The sequence below is a fragment of the Pyrus communis genome, chromosome 5 (genome assembly GCF_041283825.1).
Source record: "Pyrus communis isolate YQ-2024b chromosome 5, ASM4128382v1, whole genome shotgun sequence".
Taxonomy (NCBI): Eukaryota; Viridiplantae; Streptophyta; class Magnoliopsida; order Rosales; family Rosaceae; genus Pyrus; species Pyrus communis.
In genome coordinates, this window is record NC_142569.1 from 31,072,956 (window position 1) to 31,094,973 (window position 22,018).

General features: G+C 37.2%; 3 protein-coding genes across 12 annotated transcripts; all 3 read right to left on the bottom strand.

The window, feature by feature from the left end:
- Positions 1-299: 299 nt before the first annotated feature.
- Positions 300-4,653, bottom strand: LOC137725973 (metacaspase-1). Of its 7 annotated transcripts, XM_088694920.1 has the most exons (6): positions 4,099-4,573; positions 3,796-4,008; positions 3,031-3,364; positions 2,644-2,755; positions 1,709-1,894; positions 300-1,313 (listed from the first exon to the last, which is right to left on the bottom strand). In XM_088694920.1, exons 1-6 carry the CDS (start codon positions 4,289-4,291, stop codon positions 1,254-1,256), a joined length of 1,098 nt encoding a protein of 365 aa, XP_088551046.1. In that variant the 5' UTR covers positions 4,292-4,573; the 3' UTR covers positions 300-1,253. The 7 variants fall into 7 exon arrangements, with proteins under 7 accessions (XP_088551046.1, XP_068320923.2, XP_088551045.1 ...); XM_068464822.2 differs by having other exon boundaries at positions 3,796-4,653; XM_088694919.1 differs by having other exon boundaries at positions 3,031-3,361; positions 3,796-4,575.
- Positions 4,654-6,836: 2,183 nt separating this feature from the next.
- On the bottom strand, positions 6,837-13,914 carry LOC137725348 (uncharacterized). Of its 3 annotated transcripts, none has more exons than XM_068464005.2 (5): positions 13,734-13,914; positions 11,096-12,147; positions 10,071-10,212; positions 8,785-9,987; positions 6,837-7,467 (listed from the first exon to the last, which is right to left on the bottom strand). In XM_068464005.2, the coding sequence occupies exons 2-5, from the start codon at positions 11,989-11,991 to the stop codon at positions 7,096-7,098; spliced, it is 2,613 nt and encodes an 870-aa protein (XP_068320106.2). In that variant the 5' UTR covers positions 11,992-12,147; positions 13,734-13,914; the 3' UTR covers positions 6,837-7,095. The 3 variants fall into 3 exon arrangements, with proteins under 3 accessions (XP_068320106.2, XP_088551041.1, XP_088551040.1); XM_088694915.1 differs by having other exon boundaries at positions 8,785-9,990; positions 13,734-13,888; XM_088694914.1 differs by having other exon boundaries at positions 8,785-9,990; positions 13,122-13,880.
- A 3,304-nt stretch (positions 13,915-17,218) lies between these two features.
- LOC137726100 (uncharacterized) lies at positions 17,219-21,034 on the bottom strand. Of its 2 annotated transcripts, none has more exons than XM_068464970.2 (6): positions 20,402-21,034; positions 18,939-19,151; positions 18,599-18,694; positions 18,285-18,430; positions 17,867-18,086; positions 17,219-17,697 (listed from the first exon to the last, which is right to left on the bottom strand). In XM_068464970.2, exons 1-6 carry the CDS (start codon positions 20,534-20,536, stop codon positions 17,506-17,508), a joined length of 1,002 nt encoding a protein of 333 aa, XP_068321071.2. In that variant the 5' UTR covers positions 20,537-21,034; the 3' UTR covers positions 17,219-17,505. The 2 variants fall into 2 exon arrangements, with proteins under 2 accessions (XP_068321071.2, XP_088551054.1); XM_088694928.1 differs by having other exon boundaries at positions 17,559-17,697; positions 17,811-18,086; positions 20,402-20,763.
- Positions 21,035-22,018: the final 984 nt, after the last annotated feature.

Genomic DNA, 22,018 nt, shown 5'->3' on the forward strand with positions numbered 1-22,018 from the left:
TTTACTGAAATTTCGATGTCTACAAATAGTTCCATAGCCAACACACTGACAACTTACAAACAACTTCAAGCAACAAAAACCATATAAACAAAATTATAGACTTCTTATATTTGCTATATTTCGGGCAGGGTTGCAATCTAGGAAAAAGTTTGAATGTCAGTTCTTCAACAATAATTTCGGTTTTAGTTTTGAAGAAAAAAGTTTGAATGAGACGCAGGCGTATCAGTGTATCTGGAAACCAGAAAGAAACAAAATATGGCAGCCATGCTTGATAGTACCTTATCCTATCTAGCAGCAGATGTGGGAAAAAGAAACATGATATATATTTTTTCAATGCCAGTTCTTCAACAAGAATTTCGGTTTTAATTTTGAAGAAAACACTTTGAACGCGAATCAGGTGTATCAGTATATCTGGAAACCAGAAAGAAACAAAATATGGCTGCAATGCTTGGTAGTACCTTTTCCAATATTGCGGTAGATGTCGGAAAGCAGACCAATGATCGCAACAGTGGTAATGAGGAGTCAGAAATCCCGATTTGCAGTTCATTTCCTTCATAAGCTTGGCATACAGATTCTATCAAAGTATCATTAGATTTAGATGGTTCGTGATCAATGCTGCTACCAAAGTCAATTGCTTGTTCACTATTCTTGTTAGCGCTGTGTTCAATGGCATTGGGCTGCTCTGATGCACTTGTGCAATTCAAAATTGCATCCCCTACTGCATCACAAATACATTTGTCATCCGAAGAAGCATCTATCTTGCAGTGAGTAGCTCCATCCTGATTATTACCAGACTTCTCTAACTCGTCAGAGGTGGATGCCGAGCCATCTTTTTCCCAAGGACATTCAGATGGTTTACCGTTCTTCTCCGTAGCTGATAACGCAGCTGTATTCATACAAGAGTCCTTAATATCTACAACTTTGTAGCTATTAACATGTGGTAATCATCCATACCATTTAGACTTCTTGGGTGGTCACGGTTCACTGAACTATGAACTTTGTTTGAGGACTAACTGACTATAGAATACAAGTCTCTCTGCCCTAACCTCATTTAGGACATTGTTTCCATACCCTATATCATATGAACTCATTCATAGTATATTATCCCTATAATGTAAAAGCCTAAATTCAAGAATGAATTAATATTGCCCAATTATTAATTATTTAAAATGAAATTGTTACATAATATTCAATATTACAAAATTAACTTTTAGGACACAACTCCCAACAAGAACTCCACCAAAAAAATGTCATTACAAGACAAATTTCTTCAAATTAACATCAAATGTTTCAGAAGATGACAACATAGGTTCCTGCACACATCCACATTAAGTAAATTTAGCAACTTCCAATTTCTTAGTTTGACACTAGTAAGATGTATGCATTTTTTTTTTTTTTTAACCAAAGTAAGATGTATGCATTTGAGCATCCAATCCAATTGGCATTGTGTGGAGAGGACCAACATCTTTTAAGAACTTATGCTAAAGTTTCATCCTTCCGCATAGACAAAACAAAACTAGTGTTATTACAATGTGCACTTGTGATTCGGAGCCTGGCTGTAACTGTTTGGTATATCAACTTTGATAAGAACTGAATGAGCTTTGTAGTCAACATGCATGTCACATATAGTACATGTATATATGTAAGAAGAAAAAAAGTGAAGATCGAACCCATTTGATTTAACATGTTGCATGAAGAGAAAGCAAACCTGTATGGTTTTGTGTCGAAGTACAGTCCTCAAGAATCTTGAGTTAGTCCATCTTTCGCTGTTAATCTTTTTAATGTACTTTACCATCTCGTCGAGCAAATCTCCATATGTTATGTCGGTCTTGTTTCTAACAGTTTCAGTGAGAATGTATGTCATTGCACCATTCATTGATTTTCCAGCAAAAGCCTGCATTTGTGATTAATACTATATTGGCTCACATGAAAATGAAGTAAAAAAAGAAAGAAAAAGTTCAGAAGTACGATAAAAGGGGGGTTCGACGGAAAATTTTTTTTGGTCACCCGTTGAACGGTTTAGAGAATGTCCAAGGCCAGCAAGGCTTTATGACAAGGAATGTTGAACGGTCAAACATCAACACGTGCAAAAATGAGTGCAGTGGAGATGAGAATGTTTTGTTAGATGTGTGAGCACACGAGAAAGGACAAGATTATGAACGAAGATACTGAGGTAAAGTATGAGGGACCACAACTGAAAATAAGATGAAAGAAAATCCGTGAAAGTGGTTTGTATATGTTAAATGCAGACCTACATATGTTCCGGTTAGAAAATGCGATTATGAGACAGAAGGTCAGGGGAAAAAGGTTAAGAGGAACACTTGGACATAGACATTAAGAAAAGACGTGGAGTACTTAGAGCTAATGGAAACTGGGTCAAAACTGAAAACAATGGCGTTCTAAGATTCAAATAACTGATCCTACTTGGTGGGATAAAACATTTTTGTTGTTATTGTATTATTGAACGGTTTAGAAAGGCCTTAAGAAAACGTATGCCTTCCAATCCCATCATTTTGTGGAGATAATAAGGGATAGGTTTTCTTTCCCTCCTTACCAACTAACATCTAGTTTCAACATGGAAACATTCAGAAGTTGGCTTTTCATCATATTTTCCTTAAACACAATAATAGAGGGATCACTTACAGTAGTATCAGCTGCCATTTTATCATCTTCGCAAGCACTAAGAGAAATCGCTAACCCACCCTTTGTACTTTTTCTAGCACGAGATGGAGGACTATTATCTTTCCAAGCATTCCTGCAAATTAACACGTAAAAAGAAAATGTATTTTCATAGTCCATTATAAAGGAGAATTTTTAGAGTTATGATGAGATTACATTGCATGCTGCTATGGCATGGACAGTATTGACTCTTAAACTATGGATTTGATGCCCATGATATCTAAATTGTGAAACTTTAATCAAATTTATAATACGTGGTATTATATTCTCATAATATATAAATTTGATGTCACAGATTGAACGTATGTAATCATATAAATTTGAAGTTAAAGACTACGTAAATATACTCACAGTTTACGGTCATACACGTGCTCCAGATCAAGAATCGTTCCACTATGACAAGCATCAACGATAGCGTGAAGTGTGACACCCTCCTCGAGTGGCCAAACAATGGTTTCATTAATATCATTGTCAAGGATCATTCCCTCTTTCATAAAATCAACAGGGCAAATGGTCTCGTCGAACCCATCAAGCTCATCGTCTTTGAAATCAGGCTGTCGTAAGCCATGCCCCGAGAAGTAAAAAACCAATGAGTCTCCCCACTGGCATCCCTCCACAAGCCATTTCAAGGAATTTTCAATATTTTTCTTTGTAGGAATCCGCTCTAGGTCACGCGGATCATCTTCTGCATTCATTGGTAAATTAAAAACGTAAACATATTATCTTATAAAGCACAAATAATGTCAGAGCCCACTCTCCAGTAAGATAATATCCGCTTTGGGCAAGGCCTAAACGGTTTTGTTCATGGGTCTCCATACCCAAAAAACATCTTGCTACAAGAGATCAGATGTGCGCATATAAACTACATAACATTTCCTCACCCAATCGATGTGAAAGTTTGATGCCAACGCAGGGTCACCACAAATAACCACGTCCTTTATCTTTTCCCCCTTTTTCTTTCTCAATTCATTTTTTATGATTGGCTTCTCTTTTAACCTTTATACATAGTATTGGAGACCAATGTTTTCTAAATGAGAAATAATTATACATGTAATTTCCGAATGGTTATAGGATTACGATCGACAAATAAAGAAAAGCTAATTAATTAATAATTACCTGAAAGTATGCGTATGCAGTTGGCAGGAAAACCGAAGGTCTTAGTCAGCAAGTTTTCCATGTTTTTCACATCATTATAAGTGCCTTTGAGCTTGTATTTATGTTGCTTGTATGTCACCCCGCAAAGAAGTGCACGCTTGTTTGCTCGTGATCCACTGGGTACCGAGCTGGAGGAGGGCAACAACATCAGCGTCCCTGTCCCTGTCCCTGTCCCTGTATAAGATTGCTTGAAACTATTACGATTTGAACTACAAGTACTAGAAGAATTGTTTGATGATGATTCCTTGGTTTGAAAACACCTGCCAAACCATCTCCGCAAGCTATGACGCTCACGTTTGTGATCTCCAAGAACATGAATACTAGTTTCTCGTTGTGTTTCTGCAGCAGCACTGCGAGTCGTGATTACATGACCGCAGACGCATCGGTGCTGTGTGGCATACAGCGTCATTTGAACCCATTGCTTGCAACTAGGGCAAGTGATTTTTTTGCTTGCCATAATTGTCCATGTATAATATATATCAATGGCTACAAGGCCAGTTAAGTAATATCTATATATAGAAGCGTAGCCATATAGGGAAGCATAATACGTCGGGCTTTCATATCATCTGGGATTTTTAATAATTAATTGTCAAAACCACAACGGTTGAGACGTTTTGGTCCGCTGAGTTGAGCATCTTCATTTTATCATATATATTCCTAGCCTTATTTAAAATGTGGGAGATCGACCGATCAAAGAAATTTTGGATACAATTTGATATCTATAAAATCTGAGACGTAAGCGTTAAAGAAAAAAGCCTCTAACTACAAGATCAATCTACTACTTGTCGTGAAAATTCATACATTTTAATTTAAAGGAACAGTGTACGTTAATTCATATGTCCAATCAAATAGCAGTGTATGCATGAATCATGCTTCTTTTTTTATTCCAAGTCATGTAATAAAAGTAAGAATTAGATGCCCTACGAAAGGCAAAAGTAACATGGCAAAGACGAGCCACTATCATGGGATTCGATTTACTTTAATTCATACTTTATATTTTAGGGGAAATGGCCGATAAAAACCAATCTCCGTATAGCACTCAACATATTCGCCCATGGTTTGCTGGTCTGTGGATCTGTGCTTTTCTTTTCAACGTTTGAAATAAGGTGTTGACGTCACTCACTTTTTAATTTAAATCAATTCAAAATTTACTTGGCACAGTTAAGAAATTACGTATAACGTGCATGCCAAACGTAAGTTTCAAACAAAACTGAAGTCGAGTTATCTGCTAAACTAAATAGGCAGAATTGGGCTAAAGCAGGTTCTAGAACCTATTAGGAATTTGGCTTGTCAATTTTAGTGTCCTATTTTGTTTAGGATTGTATTATGAAAACTAAAGGTGCATAGATTGTTGTCTTAAAAGAATTAGGAAATAATTAAGTTTCCTTGTATAATTCAAAATAGGAATCCTAGAGGCCTAATTAGAATAGGAAAAAAATTCCATTTAGAATAGGAACCTTAAAAAAAATAAAAATAAAAAATAAAAAAAAAGAGGCATGTAACAATTGGTCTATGTACTACTATAAATATACTTGTTGGGGGCTGATTATTCACATGAACAATAGAGTAAAACACTTTAAGAGTGTGAGGAGTGAGAGATACTAATAACTAGGGTTTGCGACAAGAAATGGGGCTTTTCTTGTAAACCAAAGGGGCCTTCATACTAGTGAACGGTAATTACCGAACCACTATAATTCTTTGAGTAATGTTATTCATACTATATTTTTGTACCACATTTTCATATCACTTTAGATGACATTTGATGCGGACAACTTCATCATTTAAATTAATCAGATTTTTAAATTTAGTTCATTATTTAATAAACTAATAATTAAGAAAAACTAGTTCATTAAATGATGATTGTGGTATATGAGGAGTCTTTCTTCTTCATTTCCTTGGGTTTTGAAAATTTTTCAAATGATGTGGTTGTCCACATCATATGCCATCTAAGGTGGTATGAAAATGTGGTATAAAAACATGGTATGAATAGTATTACTCTAATTCTTTGTGATCATGGCGTGAGTTTTCTTTTGTGTGTTGTGTTTTGGTTGGTTGTTTATTCTTTGTGCTTTATTAATTGTCGGGTCATAAAGAAAGCGTGTTTGTACAACATAACCAACAAGAACTAGATGCCTTTTTCGCTTTTATTCAATGCAAGTGACACCCTCTAATTCTGATCTCTCTTAGATTCTCAGTTAACCGCTGACAGGAGAAAACGGAGGGAGGTAAGGATGCGAATTCACGCAGCATAATCATAGCAAGGGGAGGGAAATGATTTATGCACATCATTTTTCACTTCATGTACATCTCTTTTTTAGCTGTATAATTAAATAAAGAGAACATTATAGCAATGGTCTCTCAATTTTAATCCAATTAGAGTGGTGGTCCTTCAACTAAAAACTCATGATCATTAGTCACTTAACTCATCAAAACGTGCAACTATAGCCCTTTTCGTTAACTCAATCAAAATCCCATCAAAATAAGTTATGTTGAAATGATCATTACTACAATTAGGTTAGAGTTAAGGAACCATTGCTCCTATTGGGTTAAAATTGAGGGATCATTGCGCCAGTTGGGTTAAAGTTGAGGGACTATTGTTACAATTTTTCTCGTTTGGTTTTTCGTATTTGCCCCTCGATTTAGCCTCATGTGCATGACACGTGAATCATTTTGATGAAAGTTATAACAGAATTGAAGAAAATGACCATAATTGCACTTTTTAAGGAATTAAGGGACCAATGGTTAAGGATTTTTAGTTAAAAGATCATTACTTCAATTGGATTAAAGTTGAGAGACCATTGTTGCAATTCTCTTAAATAAAAAAAAATGTTACTCTTACCACATTTTTACTATACCACCTCTTTAATAAAAATCAAACCCACATGGTAGCCCTATTTTATAAGAGAGATGATTGTAGTATGTAAAACGTGATAAGCGTGGCATTTCTCTTAAATAAATCAAAGAGAATCATGGGCAATCATTAGGAGGGGGAGTGCAGAAGGTGGAAAAAAAGCGCGGAATTCATTTCTCCAAAGTGCTAGCCAATAAAGGTTCAAATTGACCCGAAAAACTGAAGGGGAAAAAAAAGAAAAAGAAAAAGCAATATTTCGGGAATTATGACTAAATATTACAAAAGGCGAAATGGAAACATTCCAAAATGGCCAGGTTAGTAAAAATAAAATTTACAGACATCACTAGAAACTAATCACATGAAATGATAGAGTGCCATTTAGAGAGGATTAGCATTCCCAGGGAATGTCGTTACCCAACCACATTGAGCTGCCCAGAGATTTTTGTTTTGCAAGTTGAACACATAAAACCAACGGAATCTGGTTGTATCTCGGAATCAACAGCCTCATGGTTGAACTCTACTCCGCACCATACGCACGCTGTTGTGATCTGATGTCTGCCAGCCATGCTTAGGATGGCTTCTTCTGATTCAAACTGGACAGAGGAACCAAATGCCTTTTCCATCCCCGTGTTGTTTGTCAAATCCATGGGTACCTCCTGCAGTGTAAGAGATTCGTGCCCACAAGGAAATCCATACTTCAGAGGTTCTATTTCCTCCAACCTCAGCTCCTCAAACCCTGTTTCATCGTGTCTCTGGGCAGCACTACTAAGATGCTCATCTCCCTTTCAACATGGAGAAAAGACAATAAAATTAATTTTCTTTAGCAGACGACATATTGCACAGAACAAAGAAATATAATCACGTCTAAGATTCGTTATTATAGTACAACAACCACCAAGTCTTCTAACTGTATGAATCCTAAAACGCCAGTGTGCTCGGTTTTGCACTAATGAAAAATTAACTGTCACTTAACATGTAACCAATTACTTACAGGGTCTACCATGGAAAATTTTGAAAAAAAAAAACTACAATCAACAATCAAATTTCTGATATATACATACACATAATTCCACCATCTCAATGTCCTCATTTTATGAAAAGGACCGATTTGTGGGGCCCATGCAAAAATACGGTCTCAGTATCAGCTCCGTCTATCTTTTAATTCTCCTCCAAGCATCATCACTATAAGTTCTCAAATCAAAATCTACTTATTCGGTTACCCTCATGATCACTTATAAGTTTATCGACAACACTTTGTCCCTCTATTTATTTCACGACAATTAGACGACTAAAAGAGTCCACTGGACTCTCCTTTGCATGGATAATCCTTGAAGGCAACTAAACAATTAGTTGGATCGGAATCTTCTGATTATGAGACCTTCTTATAGATCCGACAATGTAGTCCTTTTTCTTTAAACGAAGTGTATTTGCGTGTTAAGCACATAACACCTATTTCTTTTGTTAACTCATTAATGCGACAATAGAAGTAATAGAATTGAATCAAATAATTTGATGCGACAACAGAAGTAATAGTATTTGAATCAAATAATTTGATAGACAAAGTAGACAATTATTTGATCAGTAAACATTAGCTTCTTCCCTTTAGTACGAAAAGAGATTCTTACCAAAATAAAACTAGAACACCGTACAAAAAGACAATAGACTAATAGTTCCATAGCCAACACACTGACAACTTATAAACAAATTCAAGCAACAAAAACCATATAAACAAAATTATAGACTTCTTATATTTGCTATATTTCGGGCAGGGTTGCAATCTAGGAAAAAGTTTGAATGTAAGTTCTTCAACAATAATTTCGGTTTTAATTTTGAAGAAAAAAGTTTGAATGAGACTCAGGTGGATCAGTGTATCTGGAAACCAGAAAGAAACAAAATATGGCAGCCATGCTTGATAGTACCTTATCCTATCTAGCAGTAGATGCGGGAAAAAGAAACATGATATATATTTTTTCAATGCCAGTTCTTCAACAAGAATTTCGGTTTTAATTTTGAAGAAAACACTTTGAACGCGACTCAGGTGTATCAGTATATCTGGAAACCAGAAAGAAACAAAATATGGCAGCAATGCTTGATAGTACCTTATCCAATATTGCAGTAGATGTGGGAAAGCAGACCAATGATTGCACCAGTGGTACTGAGGAGTCAGAAATCCCAATTTGCAGTTCATTTCCTTCATAAGTTTGGCATACAGATTCTATCAAAGTATCATTAGATTTAGATGGTTCGTGATCAATGCTGCTACCAAAGTCAACTGCTTGTTCACTATTCTTGTTAGCGCTGTGTTCAATGGCATTGGGCTGCTCGGATGCACTTGTGCAATTCAAAATTGCATCCCCTACTGCATCACAAATATATTTGTCATCCAAAGAAGCATCTATCTTGCAGTGAGTAGCTCCATCCTGATTAGTACCAGACTTCTCTAACTCGTCAGAGGTGGATGCCAAGCCATCTTTTTCCCAAGGACATTCAGATGGTTTACCGTTCTTCTCCGTAGCTGATAACTCAGCTGTATTCATACAAGAGTCCTTAATATCTACAACTTCCATAGGATCGTCAGCTCCTTCCACACTTCCATCAGTTATTGTATGTTCACTATCATGTTGATCTGAATCAATTATGTCAAACAAGCGACCCTCCAGGTCCTGTTCACTAAGAGGTGAATCTATGTTCATTTCTTGATGAGAATCGGAAGCAGGAATTTCTGAACTAAATCCCATGTATGGTTTATCAGGTGCAGCATCAGCATCACCTTTGGATTGATCATTAGGTTCAGCAGTTGTGGTTTCTATGATAGAGTTTTGAGCAATTTCAATCAGAGCATCCATTTTTGAGATCCTTGATGGCAAACCTTCGCTGTTTGGAGACTCTATTCTCTTTTGAAGCGTTGATGGACCTGGCGATTCTTCCACCCTCCTGACATAATTTCGAACATGAATCCCTACATGACCATTGTAGCGACGCCTTTCCAAAAATACCTTATGGCAAAACTGGCATTCATATTTCCCATCTTTAATTATTACACCATCACCAACAGTAGAACCAAGTCTATACCTCCTTGTAGTCCTCTGGTGAAAGGATAATAGATGCTGCAAATATGAATCCTTCTCATTAAAAGTCATATTGCATTTGTGACATTCAAAAAGGTCATGTATCTGAACCTCAGCAAGATTGTCTACTCCCAATAAGGTAACTTCCTTTTCACGCCCATTAGATATTGAAGACACGACTAGAGCAGAGCTGGAATTCACGTCTTGCCTACGGTCTGCATCCTTAACAGCATGCTGCTGCACCCCAAACAAAATTTGAAAAAGATTTCTTATCGAAGGTACAATAAACCAAACAGCTGCACTAATATATAACTTACATTTTCAGTAGCCACTATGCACCCTTCCAGAACATTCTCACGCCCATGACCACCATCTGGCTGTCGTGCATTATTGTGATCAGAGAAGGAGTGCAGAAATGAAGAAACTTCCTTGCAGGTCAGAAATTGTTCTCCAGTGGGGCTGGAAAATATCAAGCAACTTGTAACGATGAGAAACACAAGAGAGAGAGGTGACTTCAAAATACAGGATACAAAGTAGAGGAATACTGAAATGAAAATATAAATAACCACAACGCACCAGTTAACTAGTTATGCATTTTGTTCAAGTTATACTATTTTTCTGGTCAATTAAATAGTTATGCACTTTGCTCAGGTTTGTAAAATGCATATATAACACATATTTCTGCTTTCTTTAACACTGCCACATGAGGCATCAGAGTAGTCATGCTACATACTTCAACTGGATTATTAGGTGATCAATATCTGTCAAATTAACAAAATTAATTTCCAGGCTTAGCAAACGGTTCAAAAGTAATGCTTTGTGGTACAGAATTCAATGTCATAGTCCAACCCTACAGCCAATCACGAAAAAACAGACACTAACTCGAGTGACCGCCCTTGCCAAACTATAGCAATAACTGTGTTTGTGTCTCCCGTAATTCGTTTGTAATAGGGGTGAAAACCAGTACAGAATCCTAATTTGATCATCATTACTCAAGGATGATCTGCTAAGATAACCTATGTTGCCATACAAAAGAAGCATTCTCATGGAAATGATACGAAAAAAAATTAAATAAACTTGGAATTCCGGGCACCCCTAACGATGCATTCATACAAAGTTCTAACAATCGGGAGTTCAATGATCAACAGAAATGTCATGGCAAAGTCAATGTCGAGCAATAGAATATAAAAGTATCTTCAAATAATAACTAATTAGACCTCAATGATGCAAATGCCAAATACAAGTGAATCCAAGCACTTATGTATCGACGGCAAAAGAATATTAAACTATCTACAAATAATAACTAATTAGACCTCAATGAAGAAAAAAAAGCAAGTAAAACCTTATGTATCGGCGGCAGTAAATCCAAGCACGTCCTTCCTTCCTCTTAAGACCCAGCAAGAGCTTCCAACCGACCGGCAACGCATCCCCGAACTCACTGGCATCAACAATCTTCCTCTTCTTCCTTCTACTCCCCCACTGCCCACCCAAGTCCCTCATAAACCCCAACAACTGCTCCTCCGTTTCCAAACCCACCGTCCTCCGCCTCAATTCCTCCCCAAAAGGCTCTTCTGCATTCTCCAAACCCGAAATGTCCACCGCAGCGCCCTCCTTATTCACCATCCCCATACCCGCATATCCCTCATTCCCCAGACCCAAGACTTTCACTTTGGGCTTCCTCCCTCGCTTCCTTTTCTTCACCCCCATTTCACCTCTACCCGTCAAACCTACGATTCCACTCCCCATGTCGGGATTAGGGCTGAGCACCCTGAAAAACGACGCCGTCTGGGCGGGCTCGAAGTCGATTTGGCCGAATTTGGGGTCCTGGGAAATGAGGTTCTTGAGGTGAGCGATGATCGCATGGTTCTCGTTGCGTTCGGGGTCATCCGGTGGCACTGGAGTGAGCTTAGGAGGGGTGGCAAGCAGGCCGGCAACGCGACGACGGTGGCCAGTGGCGGCGGCGGCAGTGGAGGTATCAGACTGTTGACGGCGGGGACGAGAGTAGGTTTGGCGGCGGGAACCGGCGCTCTCGTTGAAGACAGATCGGTCAATTTTGGGGACGACGAGGTCTTGGGTGCGGCAGAGGTTTAAGGCCGACGAGGAGGAAGAGGAGAAGAGGGAGAGCGCTTGGAGCTCCGATTGAGAGAGTGTGCTGATGTCTATGTGGGTTAAGGAGTCTAAGGGAATGTTTGCTAGTTGTGGCGATTGTGGCCGCGGGACGGTGGCTGTTGTCGCCATTTGTGGTGGCGCTGCTTGACAGAGTGTCTGTGAGACTGTGACAGTGTGAGGAAATGGCGTGGGACTGTGGAGAGGTTTCGCTGTGGTAAAGGTACAGTAACCATCAATGTTACTGTCCCCATCAAAAAAACAGTTTGTCCTCAATCCAATTTTACCCTAAAAAATGTTCGAGAAATGTTAGTTACACCAACTTTTTAAATTTTTCGTGAAAAAAATAAAATAAAATAAAATTTATTTTATATTTGTAAATAATGTGATATGTCTGTAATAATAAATAAGCACATTAACTAACACTTATAATAATTTAATCATCAATAATTGTATCATATAGTTTATAAAATGAAAAATGAGATGACAGAAAACTCGAGGAGAATCCTACTTTTAAGAGAGTTCTCTTAGCATTTCTCTTATAAAATATGATTTAAATATGTGATCACCCTAACATTTTTTTTTTTTTAATAAGAGGCTTTTATATATAGCTGTTTGACAATACTTTCATTTTCATTTTTTTCACCTTTTTTTTAAATTGAAAACTTATTTGGTAACTACATTCAATTTTTATCTTTGAGAAAATGAAATATTTTTTGCTTACCACCCTCAAGTGAGTTTAAATTTTGAGATATGTGTAGTCGATAAATACAAATATCAAAATTTAAACTCATCAAATGGTATTAACTAATAAGTAGGATGGTGAGCAAACATTCATCCTTCAAAAAATTGAAAACTTAACCAAAGAGTGAAAACTACTTTCTTGCATTTTTAAATTTTATCTTTGAGTTTTTTGTTTTATTTTTTTGAAAACTGAAATAGTTACAAAATAAGCTTTCATGCGCAAAACTAAAATCGAAAAGTTGAAATAATTATCAAAGAACTTCTAGCATCATAATATAGTTTGTAGGATATCATAAAATCTACCTGAAAGCCAAATGTGAATATGAAGACCTAAAATTATATATTTTGCCAAAAGACATATTGCCTAATTACTATTACGGGGCAGTAATAATTAGACAAAGACGCACTATTCAATCCAAAAAATAAATAAATAAACAAAAAATTTTAAGCGATGTTATGGTTGCAAAAATTTGTCGTCTTTAGTCTTGACAAATTTATATCTACAAAACAAGTAACACCTTTGATCAAAGACCAAAGTCTCACGTGCCCACGAGATTGGGGGAGGGGGGGAAGTTTGGCCAATGAATCTTTGATGCCCAAGTCAGTATCTCTGAAATGAGTAAGTGCTTAGGGCTTGTATGCGTAGGGTTGGTTCGGTATGGGATCCTGTCTCGAAAATGGGATCCCGAATCCCAAACCAATCCTTTTTGTGATGAAAATCCAAATCCCGATCCCAAACCGATCCTTAGGTAATACCAAATTTCAGGATTCCCGAAATAAATTCGGGATTTCGGTATGGTTTCTAGATTTCAGTGGGGTAGAAATTTGGCTTCTTGTTAATGGAAGAAGCTGATAAATTCAATTCAAACCTGCAGATTGAGCATGCAAAGCAGAAAAGAAATCGAACATGCAAAGCAGAAATTGACCATGGAAATCCAGAAATCCAAATCAACCAAATCCACATAAAATTAATCTAGAAATCCCCAGAAAATTAATCAAGAAATCCAAATCAAAATCCAAATCGAAACAATCAAAAGCTCTAAATCGTAAATCCCTAATTTGTAAATCCTCATTCGAACCCTAATTCAGAGAAAGCTTTAGAGATGATAGAGACGGAGATGGGTCGATACTAGAGATGAGAGAGCTTCAAAGATTTGAGAGAGCTTTCGGCAGTAGTAGCTCCTTCCTCTCTTTGCTTCTCAACACGAAGAGTGCTACTCCATCCTCTTTCTGCTCCTTCCTCTCTTTGCTCCTTCCTCCTTTTGTTAGTGGGAACCAAAAGGCTCCTTCTTTTGAGTTGGGAAGTGAGAGCCTTCTTTTGAGTTGGGAAGTTTGAAAGCCAATTGAATTTTGTGCCTTTACATTTTTTTTTTTATTAATATTATTTTGTGCCTTCTGTAAGTGGGAGCCAAAAGGCTCTGCTTTTTAAGTTGGCAAATGGGAACCGAAACCCAAAAGTCAATAGGAAACCGAATACTTCGGTATTTTTCAGGATTTCGGGATTACCGAACAAATGGGATTTGGAAACCAATCCCATACCGAAAATTTCAGTATTTTTCTGGATGGGATTACCGAACTTTAGGATGTTTTTGGTTTGGGATTTTTCGGTTTGGGTTTTGGACTTTTTCAGTTTGGTTTGGGGTTTTCGGGAATTTTTTCCAACCATATGTATGCGTAGCAAAAAGCTTACCAAAATTTGGTGGAGATAGAGGCATTTATAGGAGAAGGTGGCCGGCTATAGTTTTAGGGTTTTGCCCTACACATGGTGAAATCCTATTGGTCAAGGTATGTCATCTGTTGGATAATGAGGAAATAATATTCTCAATATATTAATTAAGAGATAATATCTTGGGATAATGGTGGAAGTATCCTTGATTGATTGTAACATGGATTTCTTACTTGATTGAGTTGATCTTCAATTAGGAATGTATTAAAGATGAGATTTAGTAATTAATCATATATTTAACACCTTTGACTTTTTCATACCACAAGAAGGGGAGCTTTGAGCAATCGTAGTCAGCTACTTGGACCTTCAGGGATGTTGAGCTGCTCATAGGAGTATTTGAGAGCCATGCCCATTCAATGAGGGAAATCTGTCTTTCTTGAGATAAAGTCCACGTGTCGCCTCCAGGATTTTTTGGATTATTTTTTGCTCCACAAATGCCCCTACACCTACTAGGCTACAAGCAAAAAAAGGCAATAGGTGTAGAAATCCCAAGCTGCTTAGGTGTGTAGAGAGTTATTTCCCCATTTGATGTACATCTTCCACCTTGTTTTGGAAATAGAGTCTTCACTGTGCAAGGGAAGTCAATGGACACCAAGACTTATTTAAGCCTGCCTTAATCAGAGGACTTAGTAAACTCCGAGAACAATGTTATCCCTATAAAAAAGAGAGAAAAGGCTAAAGGATAATGTAAACCCCTCTCGTAGTTTTCTTCTTTGCTTGCCCTTGCAAAGAATTGATCATCATTTTTTTTTTTTTCCATGCCGCACCAAGATAAGAAAAAATTGAATTTTTTCTTCTTGGGTAGTGTTGTCGTAGGAAAACAGTGGGGGTGGTCCGGCACATCAGCCAACAAGGCCCAAGATGGCGTGGCTGAGAGCCACGAAGCTATCGCTAGAGAAGGGCAGTGTCTGGCTAGTAAGTTGTCCTGCTTGTTGGACATTCAGTTAAGAAGAAGTCCTTATGTTGCTTCCGAAAAACTTGACGTTAAGCTGTTTCTAGCGTCCGAATCTGGAGTTAGAGTGAAGTATCTAGTTGTGGCTAAGTCCAGATTGGCTTTTGAAAAGCTCGCCAGTGAGAGAAATGGGGAGGAAAGTCCATCACTTGGAAAAGTGGATTCGGCTGTTAAAAAGACGTCAAAGCCTGCTCATTCTGCTGATGCCACATCTGTGGTGCTTGCCAAGAAGGAGGGAACTGCTTAAGTTTGATTTCTCAGCTGCCGTAGATGAAGCAGTCAAGGATGAAGTCAAGATCAGAGCTAGTAAAGATGAGGTGTCGGATAAGCAAACTACTGTTGGAAAGCCCAAAGTCATCCAAGTTGCTAAATGGGTAGTCTGCTTTGTTTAGCTTGTGTTAGATTTTGCCAATCTTCATGCAAGTTTATCAATTTGCTAGACTTTTAATAAACTGCTTTCTTCGCTTTACTCTATCTTTGTTTTTCTTGAAACTTTGCTTGCTTGAAGAATTTTATTCTTTTGTTTGTGAATGATGGAAGAATTTTATTAGATATAAACAAGGTTATAAAAAGCGGTTAGCGGTAGTCAAACAGTGGGGAGGGGCCTAGTGCTTAGGGGTCTAGGGTTTATTTTAATTTTTACATCTGTTATATATTGTATAATATAATTATATATATGTAAAATTTTAGACTCTTTTGGTTGCTTTTGCATCATTTTCTAAGCTCATAAATTTTGTTGGGCTTTTTTATTCACATCAATGAAATGAAATTTTAACGAAACACTCTTGGTATTGTTCACTTTTAACGAAAATGACATTTTTACTTTAAAAAGTCACTCCTGATACTATTCACTTACAACACCTTTTTGTCATTTTGATTAAAACTCAAAATTTTTAAACCCTTTTCATTAGTTTTCATTTAATAAAATGAAAGGTTAGGCCTTGTATTCCTAGTTTTAATAAAATTGTCAACTGCTAAAAAAACCTAACTAATGCTAGCTAAAGCTGCTAAACCATTGTCTCCGTCACCCATATCTACAATTGCATACGCATAACTTCTCTTCTACCACTCTCTCTCTCCTTATTGTCGTAGGTCATCATTGACTCCTTGTCTAGCACACCCTGAGTTAGAGCAGGGGTAGATCAGTCTTTTTGGCATTGACAATAACTACAAGTTATGGTTGATGGCCTTCTTCTGAAATACACAGTGCTCACATGCCCCTAAGACAACGATAGCATGTTTGGTGATGTGTTTATCGTTATCTAAGAAGACGAGATATTCTCAAATTTGGTTGTCCATATGGTAGAAGCGCTTTGGAGAAAGATGAGTCTAAGCCCTCGGTTAGTTGAGTTGTGATGGAAAGCAACCCTCCCGAAACCCAAGTTAGGCTTTGGAGTTAATGGGTCGGCATCGCATGACTTTTAAGTAAATAAAAATGTATTAGCCCACAGCAGGCCTTATTTTTATATATGACCCAAACAATCTTACCAAACCCAGCAACATTGCAAGCTAATAATCTCTCTCTTATTGCATAAACTTCAGCAGCAGTGCCAATCGCACGCACTTGTCGGCTGCTGCTCAATCGCAGACTTGAATTCTGCTTGCTGCTTCATGAAAGCCTAGATTCTGACACACACTTGACATAATATAAACTGCAAATCGACACCAAATAGATATTTGGTACAACTCTTAGCACTGAATGAAATTTGGGTTGAAAAGTTCCTCCAATGATCTTCAGAACTCACTTCCAGCACAACAATGGAATTCAACCTCAAAATTGCCAGTGTGCCGAAAAAGAAAAAAGACATTATTTTTCTAGTGTTTGTGTTTAACAATGTAAGTAACAATCGAAGTGGCGACATTCTTCGACACAGTGCTTAATTGTGTGCGAGTGTAGAATAGAAACGAACAATGTTAGAACAATATGCTCTCCTCTCTACATCGAACTTTGAATTCTCCTTGTAATAGTTTTAAGAAACAATCAACTAAAATGGATCTTGTAGTCTGAATCATTCAAGGAACGTATCCTTGTGATTAATTATGCAATATAACAAACAAACAGTTCATCGCATACCCCATTTCTCGACAAATACTATGGTTGAACAATAAACATGACTGACAGGGACGATGTTTTATTTTCTTCAAAATAATACTAGTTCAACTTTGTTCACCATTGTAGCACAATTCTCCAAATTTTCCAGTGTGAAATTAAGGCATCTGTAGATTACAGTATATCACTGAACTTGTTTTTTATCAGAAGCTGAGCCCCTTCAACTAACCTCTTTACCACCTCCCCTGCAGGTAAAATTTCCTTGATGAGTCCTACACTTTGGCCGGCATACATCACCATGCTTTCAATGTCACCCGTTGTTGTCGCATTTGGAACAGTACCGGCAAGACGGCGAATTTCTATTTCCTGATAGAGAATATAAGTCAAGATTGCTATCCATTGGACTCCAAGTCAAATAAAGACATTCCACTTAGTTATATGCAATGCATGAAAAAATGCAGAAACCGGAAATAGCATACTCTTTGTTCTAGTGGTAAGCGTTGCTTGTCAAGTATGAGAAAAATTTCATCCTCACCCTATCATGTATTATTGCGCGGCCGATGACAGGTTGACCCGCTTCATTTTGATCAGCAGGACTATATTTACAATCATTGAAGAAAGGTGTATGCAGAACACGATGTGGTGCATCGGGCCACCTTGCACGGCCGAATACATCAGTGTACTCAGTTGCGTCATATTCAACCACCTTTCTCTTGTATGCAGGATGAGCACGACTTTCTTCAGTTGCAAGAAACCTGCAAGGACAAATTTATAGAAAAACCAAATTACTAAAACTCCACTTATAATTGAAAACATCTTGAACGAACACGGTATGAGAAAGTTTCTGGAAATTTGTAACTCAATGATATGAAAATGTGCTGTTTCCGAAACCTTAGTTGCAAGATTGTTTAAATATGCTCTTTGAAGAGTCTAACAGGTCAAGTATATCAAACCTAGTTCCTAGGCAGATGCCCTGAGCACCAAGGGCCAGAGCAGCAACATATCCACGGGCATCCACAATGCCACCAGCAGCAATGAGAGGTATATCTCGATCTCCAACAAGATCAACTACCTTCGGCAACAATGAAATTAAAGCATCCTATAATTTGAACAATAGAAAGCACATGGGTGTCAATAATTCTAAGTATCTCAATTGACAAGTATCAGGCAATAGGCACTTAAGGAATCAAGCAAACACAAAACTAAGTATGTGACTATTGTAAAATCATCAGTGTCAATAAAACAAGATCCAAGAAAGCAAGCTCACCTGACCGATCACATGCCCTCCTGCTTCACGCCCTTGAACAATAATTGCATCTACACCAGCATGTATTGCTTGCTTCGCTTCCTCCAAGCTCCCAACCTTGAACCGAATTATATACAACTCATCAGCACGTTGAGGAAAGAAAACAACAATTAACATGCCAGATGCTGTATCATACGCATGTATTCTGCCAATAGAATATATAAAAAGAAAAGACAAAACATATGTCCGATTAATTTTAGCGTGTGCACAAAGATAGATATAAGTTAAACACAATAATTCTGCTAAACAAGATGACATTCATATTTATAATTCAGAACAGTATCGCTCCGAGAACACTTACTTGAGGCACAATCTTAACCCCAGATTGATGAGCTTTCAACACAAGCTCCTCCGAACATTCACCCCAGTAAACCTGCAGCACTGCAACCTTTTCATCCAATATGGCTTGTAGATTTTTCTCATGAGGAAATGCTAGAACAACACCAACCCCAAATGGTTTTTTAGTTAAGCTTCGAGTCTTCCTTATCAGCTCTTTCAAGTAATCTGGTGACTCCTGATGATCAATTAAAATTAGTATATCAACGATTCCTTCTTTAATTGAAAATTTAGCAAACTCATATATGTAGTATGTACTCCATTCCACAAAGGTTGAAAATTAACGGTCAAAATTTCAAATCTTGATATGCATATGCATTACATGAGAACTCAACATCAACAAGATCCCCTTGTTGTTTTCTTTTATTTTTCTGGGTTATAAGATATGGAGATAGAGAGGATTGAAGGATGCAAAAGGAATGAATGTTCTCTTCTCTCTTGCAGAAGTTGCAGAGAGGAATATATTTCTCTTAATGGAAAATTAAGCACACACACGTGCATTTCATGACCGTTTTGCCTTAGCTGGATCCACACACATCACACTTGATCTCAACCACACATCTAGCTAATTTAGGATCACTACACATGGCTATTTTAGCCTTACATCTTTTGACCTCACACTTGGCAGATATGCTCATGTGAATACACAAATAAACTCATCTTATTTCACTAATACTAATCAGCTATAGACTTATAATTCAACACCCCTCTCTTGTAGTTGAACAAGCTAAACATGTGGATCAATTCAAATTGGTGATGTAGAGAGGACAATTATGAAGAAGGATTTTTCGAGGAACACCAGCCAGCGTGTGAGTGGGAGGCTCCCATCTCTACCGAGGGGACTGATGGCCCAAGCATTGCTCTTACTAACAATATGAAAGTGCAGAATGTTAATGGAGTGCAGGTAGAAAGGACCGAATTAATAGAGATACAAACTTAGCTGATATTACAATTGTCAGGTAAGGGCTTAACAGGGAGAAATTTTTCATTGTATCCAGAACATAAGCCGTTGCACCACGTGTATTTCCACACCTGGTATATCGGTACGTTGGTGTTACGGGATCCATGAAATAATCACTCATCTACAAAGTTATCAAATTGATTCCCAGAAGGTGAAGTGAAAGTTAAGAACCATGATTGGGAATTGTTTGATCCCTTTCTCCGAGGAAGAGGTGAAACATAATCAGCTTGAATTCGGGAAAGCTATTTGAAATCTTAGTGAGGGATTCATTTGGAAAAACAGTAGGGATATGCAAGAACAATTAATTTCTATTGGAAACATTCCTCTAATGAATTCTCTGGGAACTTATAACAATCATTTATTATCCAATTAAATAAAACTATCAATAAAAATCATTTTCCAACTGGAATTTAAGAAGAAGAAAAAATGGAAAACAAAAAAAGGAAAAGGAAAGAAGGGAGGCTTACCCAATCAGGAGCTCTGAGGAAACCGAGTCCACCAGCATTCGCAACAGCAGCAACAAGCTCCGGTCCTGAAATATCAGCTCCCAGCGGTGCTTGAACTATTCCGTACTCAAAACCCAATATTCCACGCCAACCCATTCTACTCTGTCAAAGCTCTCACTAACTGGGAACTGCTCTAATATCTCCAGTGGGTTTCTAGTTTACTTAAAGTTATGATGATCACTAGGGATCCATGCATTTAAGGATTATATATTTTACTTGTAATGTTTTAAAGTGGGCAGACGGCTGCTGGTGCTGAGTGCTAAAGTATGAACGTGGACGGTGTTCGTCTGTTTTGTAGCAGGATTGTTGTTTCTAGATTCTACACGCAAGCTATAAACTAGTGCACCCTTTTGGTTTGTTTATTTTCCTGATAACGCAAAGGAGGACGTCAATTTTCAGTGAAGGATTTGTATGGCAAAAGTATATTGGTATTCTCCAATTTCATTTTTTAGGTTTTCAGAACAGTTTTAGACTGATTAACACTCATCACACTAATTAATTTTATGATTCTCAAAATTCTCTAGTATATATCACCTTCAAGATATCTTTATTTCTTGTAATACATTTTGTGGCGAATTCAGGACGAAATAGATTGAAGCACTTCTATGCACAGCTGCTCCTTGTATAATGAACATTGTTGGGGAGTTCTAGTTCAATTTGGTTACAACTATGTAAACCAATTAGGTTGGACTTTAATATTTGACTCTAACATATATATTGATTAGATGTATACTCTCTACGGTCTAGTTTTGTTTGTAGAATTGTATTTATACATGTTGTACTTGGAAGTCATTAAAACATGTGAAAAATTTGGGGAATAAAAAAAAACAAAATAGACAAATAAAATCATTTTTATTAATAAATGTTGGCTTCAAAGTTTAACTCATCTCAATTTTGGAGTAGCATTCTCTTCCTTTTTTTTTTCCCTCCCCGTCATTCCTCTCTTATTTGAACGGTCACGGTTAAGTTACATCAACATCTTATATTAATTTTTAATAGAAAGAGAAAGATGAAATAGAGAATGTGAGAGAAGGAGAAAGAATCATACTCCCTCAATTTTACGCTCCCCGGGGGGGGGGGGGGGGGTGGGGTGGGGTGGGAGGTGTATTCAATTGGGAATTTGAAAGATTTTAATAGATTTATAAATCCATGGATTTTTACGGAATTTAACTGATTTGTAGAAATTCTATGTAAAATTTTGATTCAATTCCCTCGAAATCTCATGCGAACAGATGAGATTTGTGGATGCTTAAAATACACTACAAAATCTCTCCAATTCTCTCTGATTCCTCAACTTTTCTAAATTCTCTAAATTCTAATTCTAATTGAATACATCTAGAATGTTATAAACTTCTTTAAAATTCTAATTGAATACACCCGGATTTCTAAGGATTTTAATAAACTATCTTAAAATCCTAATTGAATACACATTGAATTTCAGAGAATCACTTAAAATCTTGATTGAATACCCCTAGATTCATTAAAAGAATTAAAATCCCAATTGAATTCCGTGCTTGAAAACAATAATGTCAATATTTCCCAATAATTAAATCCTAAATAAGCTGCTGTTGTATGAAA

Coding starts and splice junctions, on each gene's coding strand:
- LOC137725973 (XM_068464821.2), bottom strand. CDS start 4,291: ATGGCAAGCAAAAAAATCACTTGCCCTAGTTGCAAGCAATGGGTTCAA. Junction 2,756..3,030: donor CACGTGTATGACCGTAAACT/GTGAGTATATTT, acceptor GTTAATTTGCAG/GAATGCTTGGAAAGATAATA. Junction 1,895..2,643: donor AAATGGCAGCTGATACTACT/GTAAGTGATCCC, acceptor TCACAAATGCAG/GCTTTTGCTGGAAAATCAAT.
- LOC137725348 (XM_088694915.1), bottom strand. CDS start 11,991: ATGGCGACAACAGCCACCGTCCCGCGGCCACAATCGCCACAACTAGCA. Junction 10,213..11,095: donor TACTGCCGCCGATACATAAG/GTTTTACTTGCT, acceptor GATATTTTCCAG/CCCCACTGGAGAACAATTTC. Junction 7,468..8,784: donor CTACTGCAATATTGGATAAG/GTACTATCAAGC, acceptor CCATGTTGAAAG/GGAGATGAGCATCTTAGTAG.
- LOC137726100 (XM_068464970.2), bottom strand. CDS start 20,536: ATGGGTTGGCGTGGAATATTGGGTTTTGAGTACGGAATAGTTCAAGCA. Junction 19,152..20,401: donor TCCTCAGAGCTCCTGATTGG/GTAAGCCTCCCT, acceptor ATTGATCATCAG/GAGTCACCAGATTACTTGAA. Junction 18,431..18,598: donor GAGGGCATGTGATCGGTCAG/GTGAGCTTGCTT, acceptor TTCAAATTATAG/GATGCTTTAATTTCATTGTT.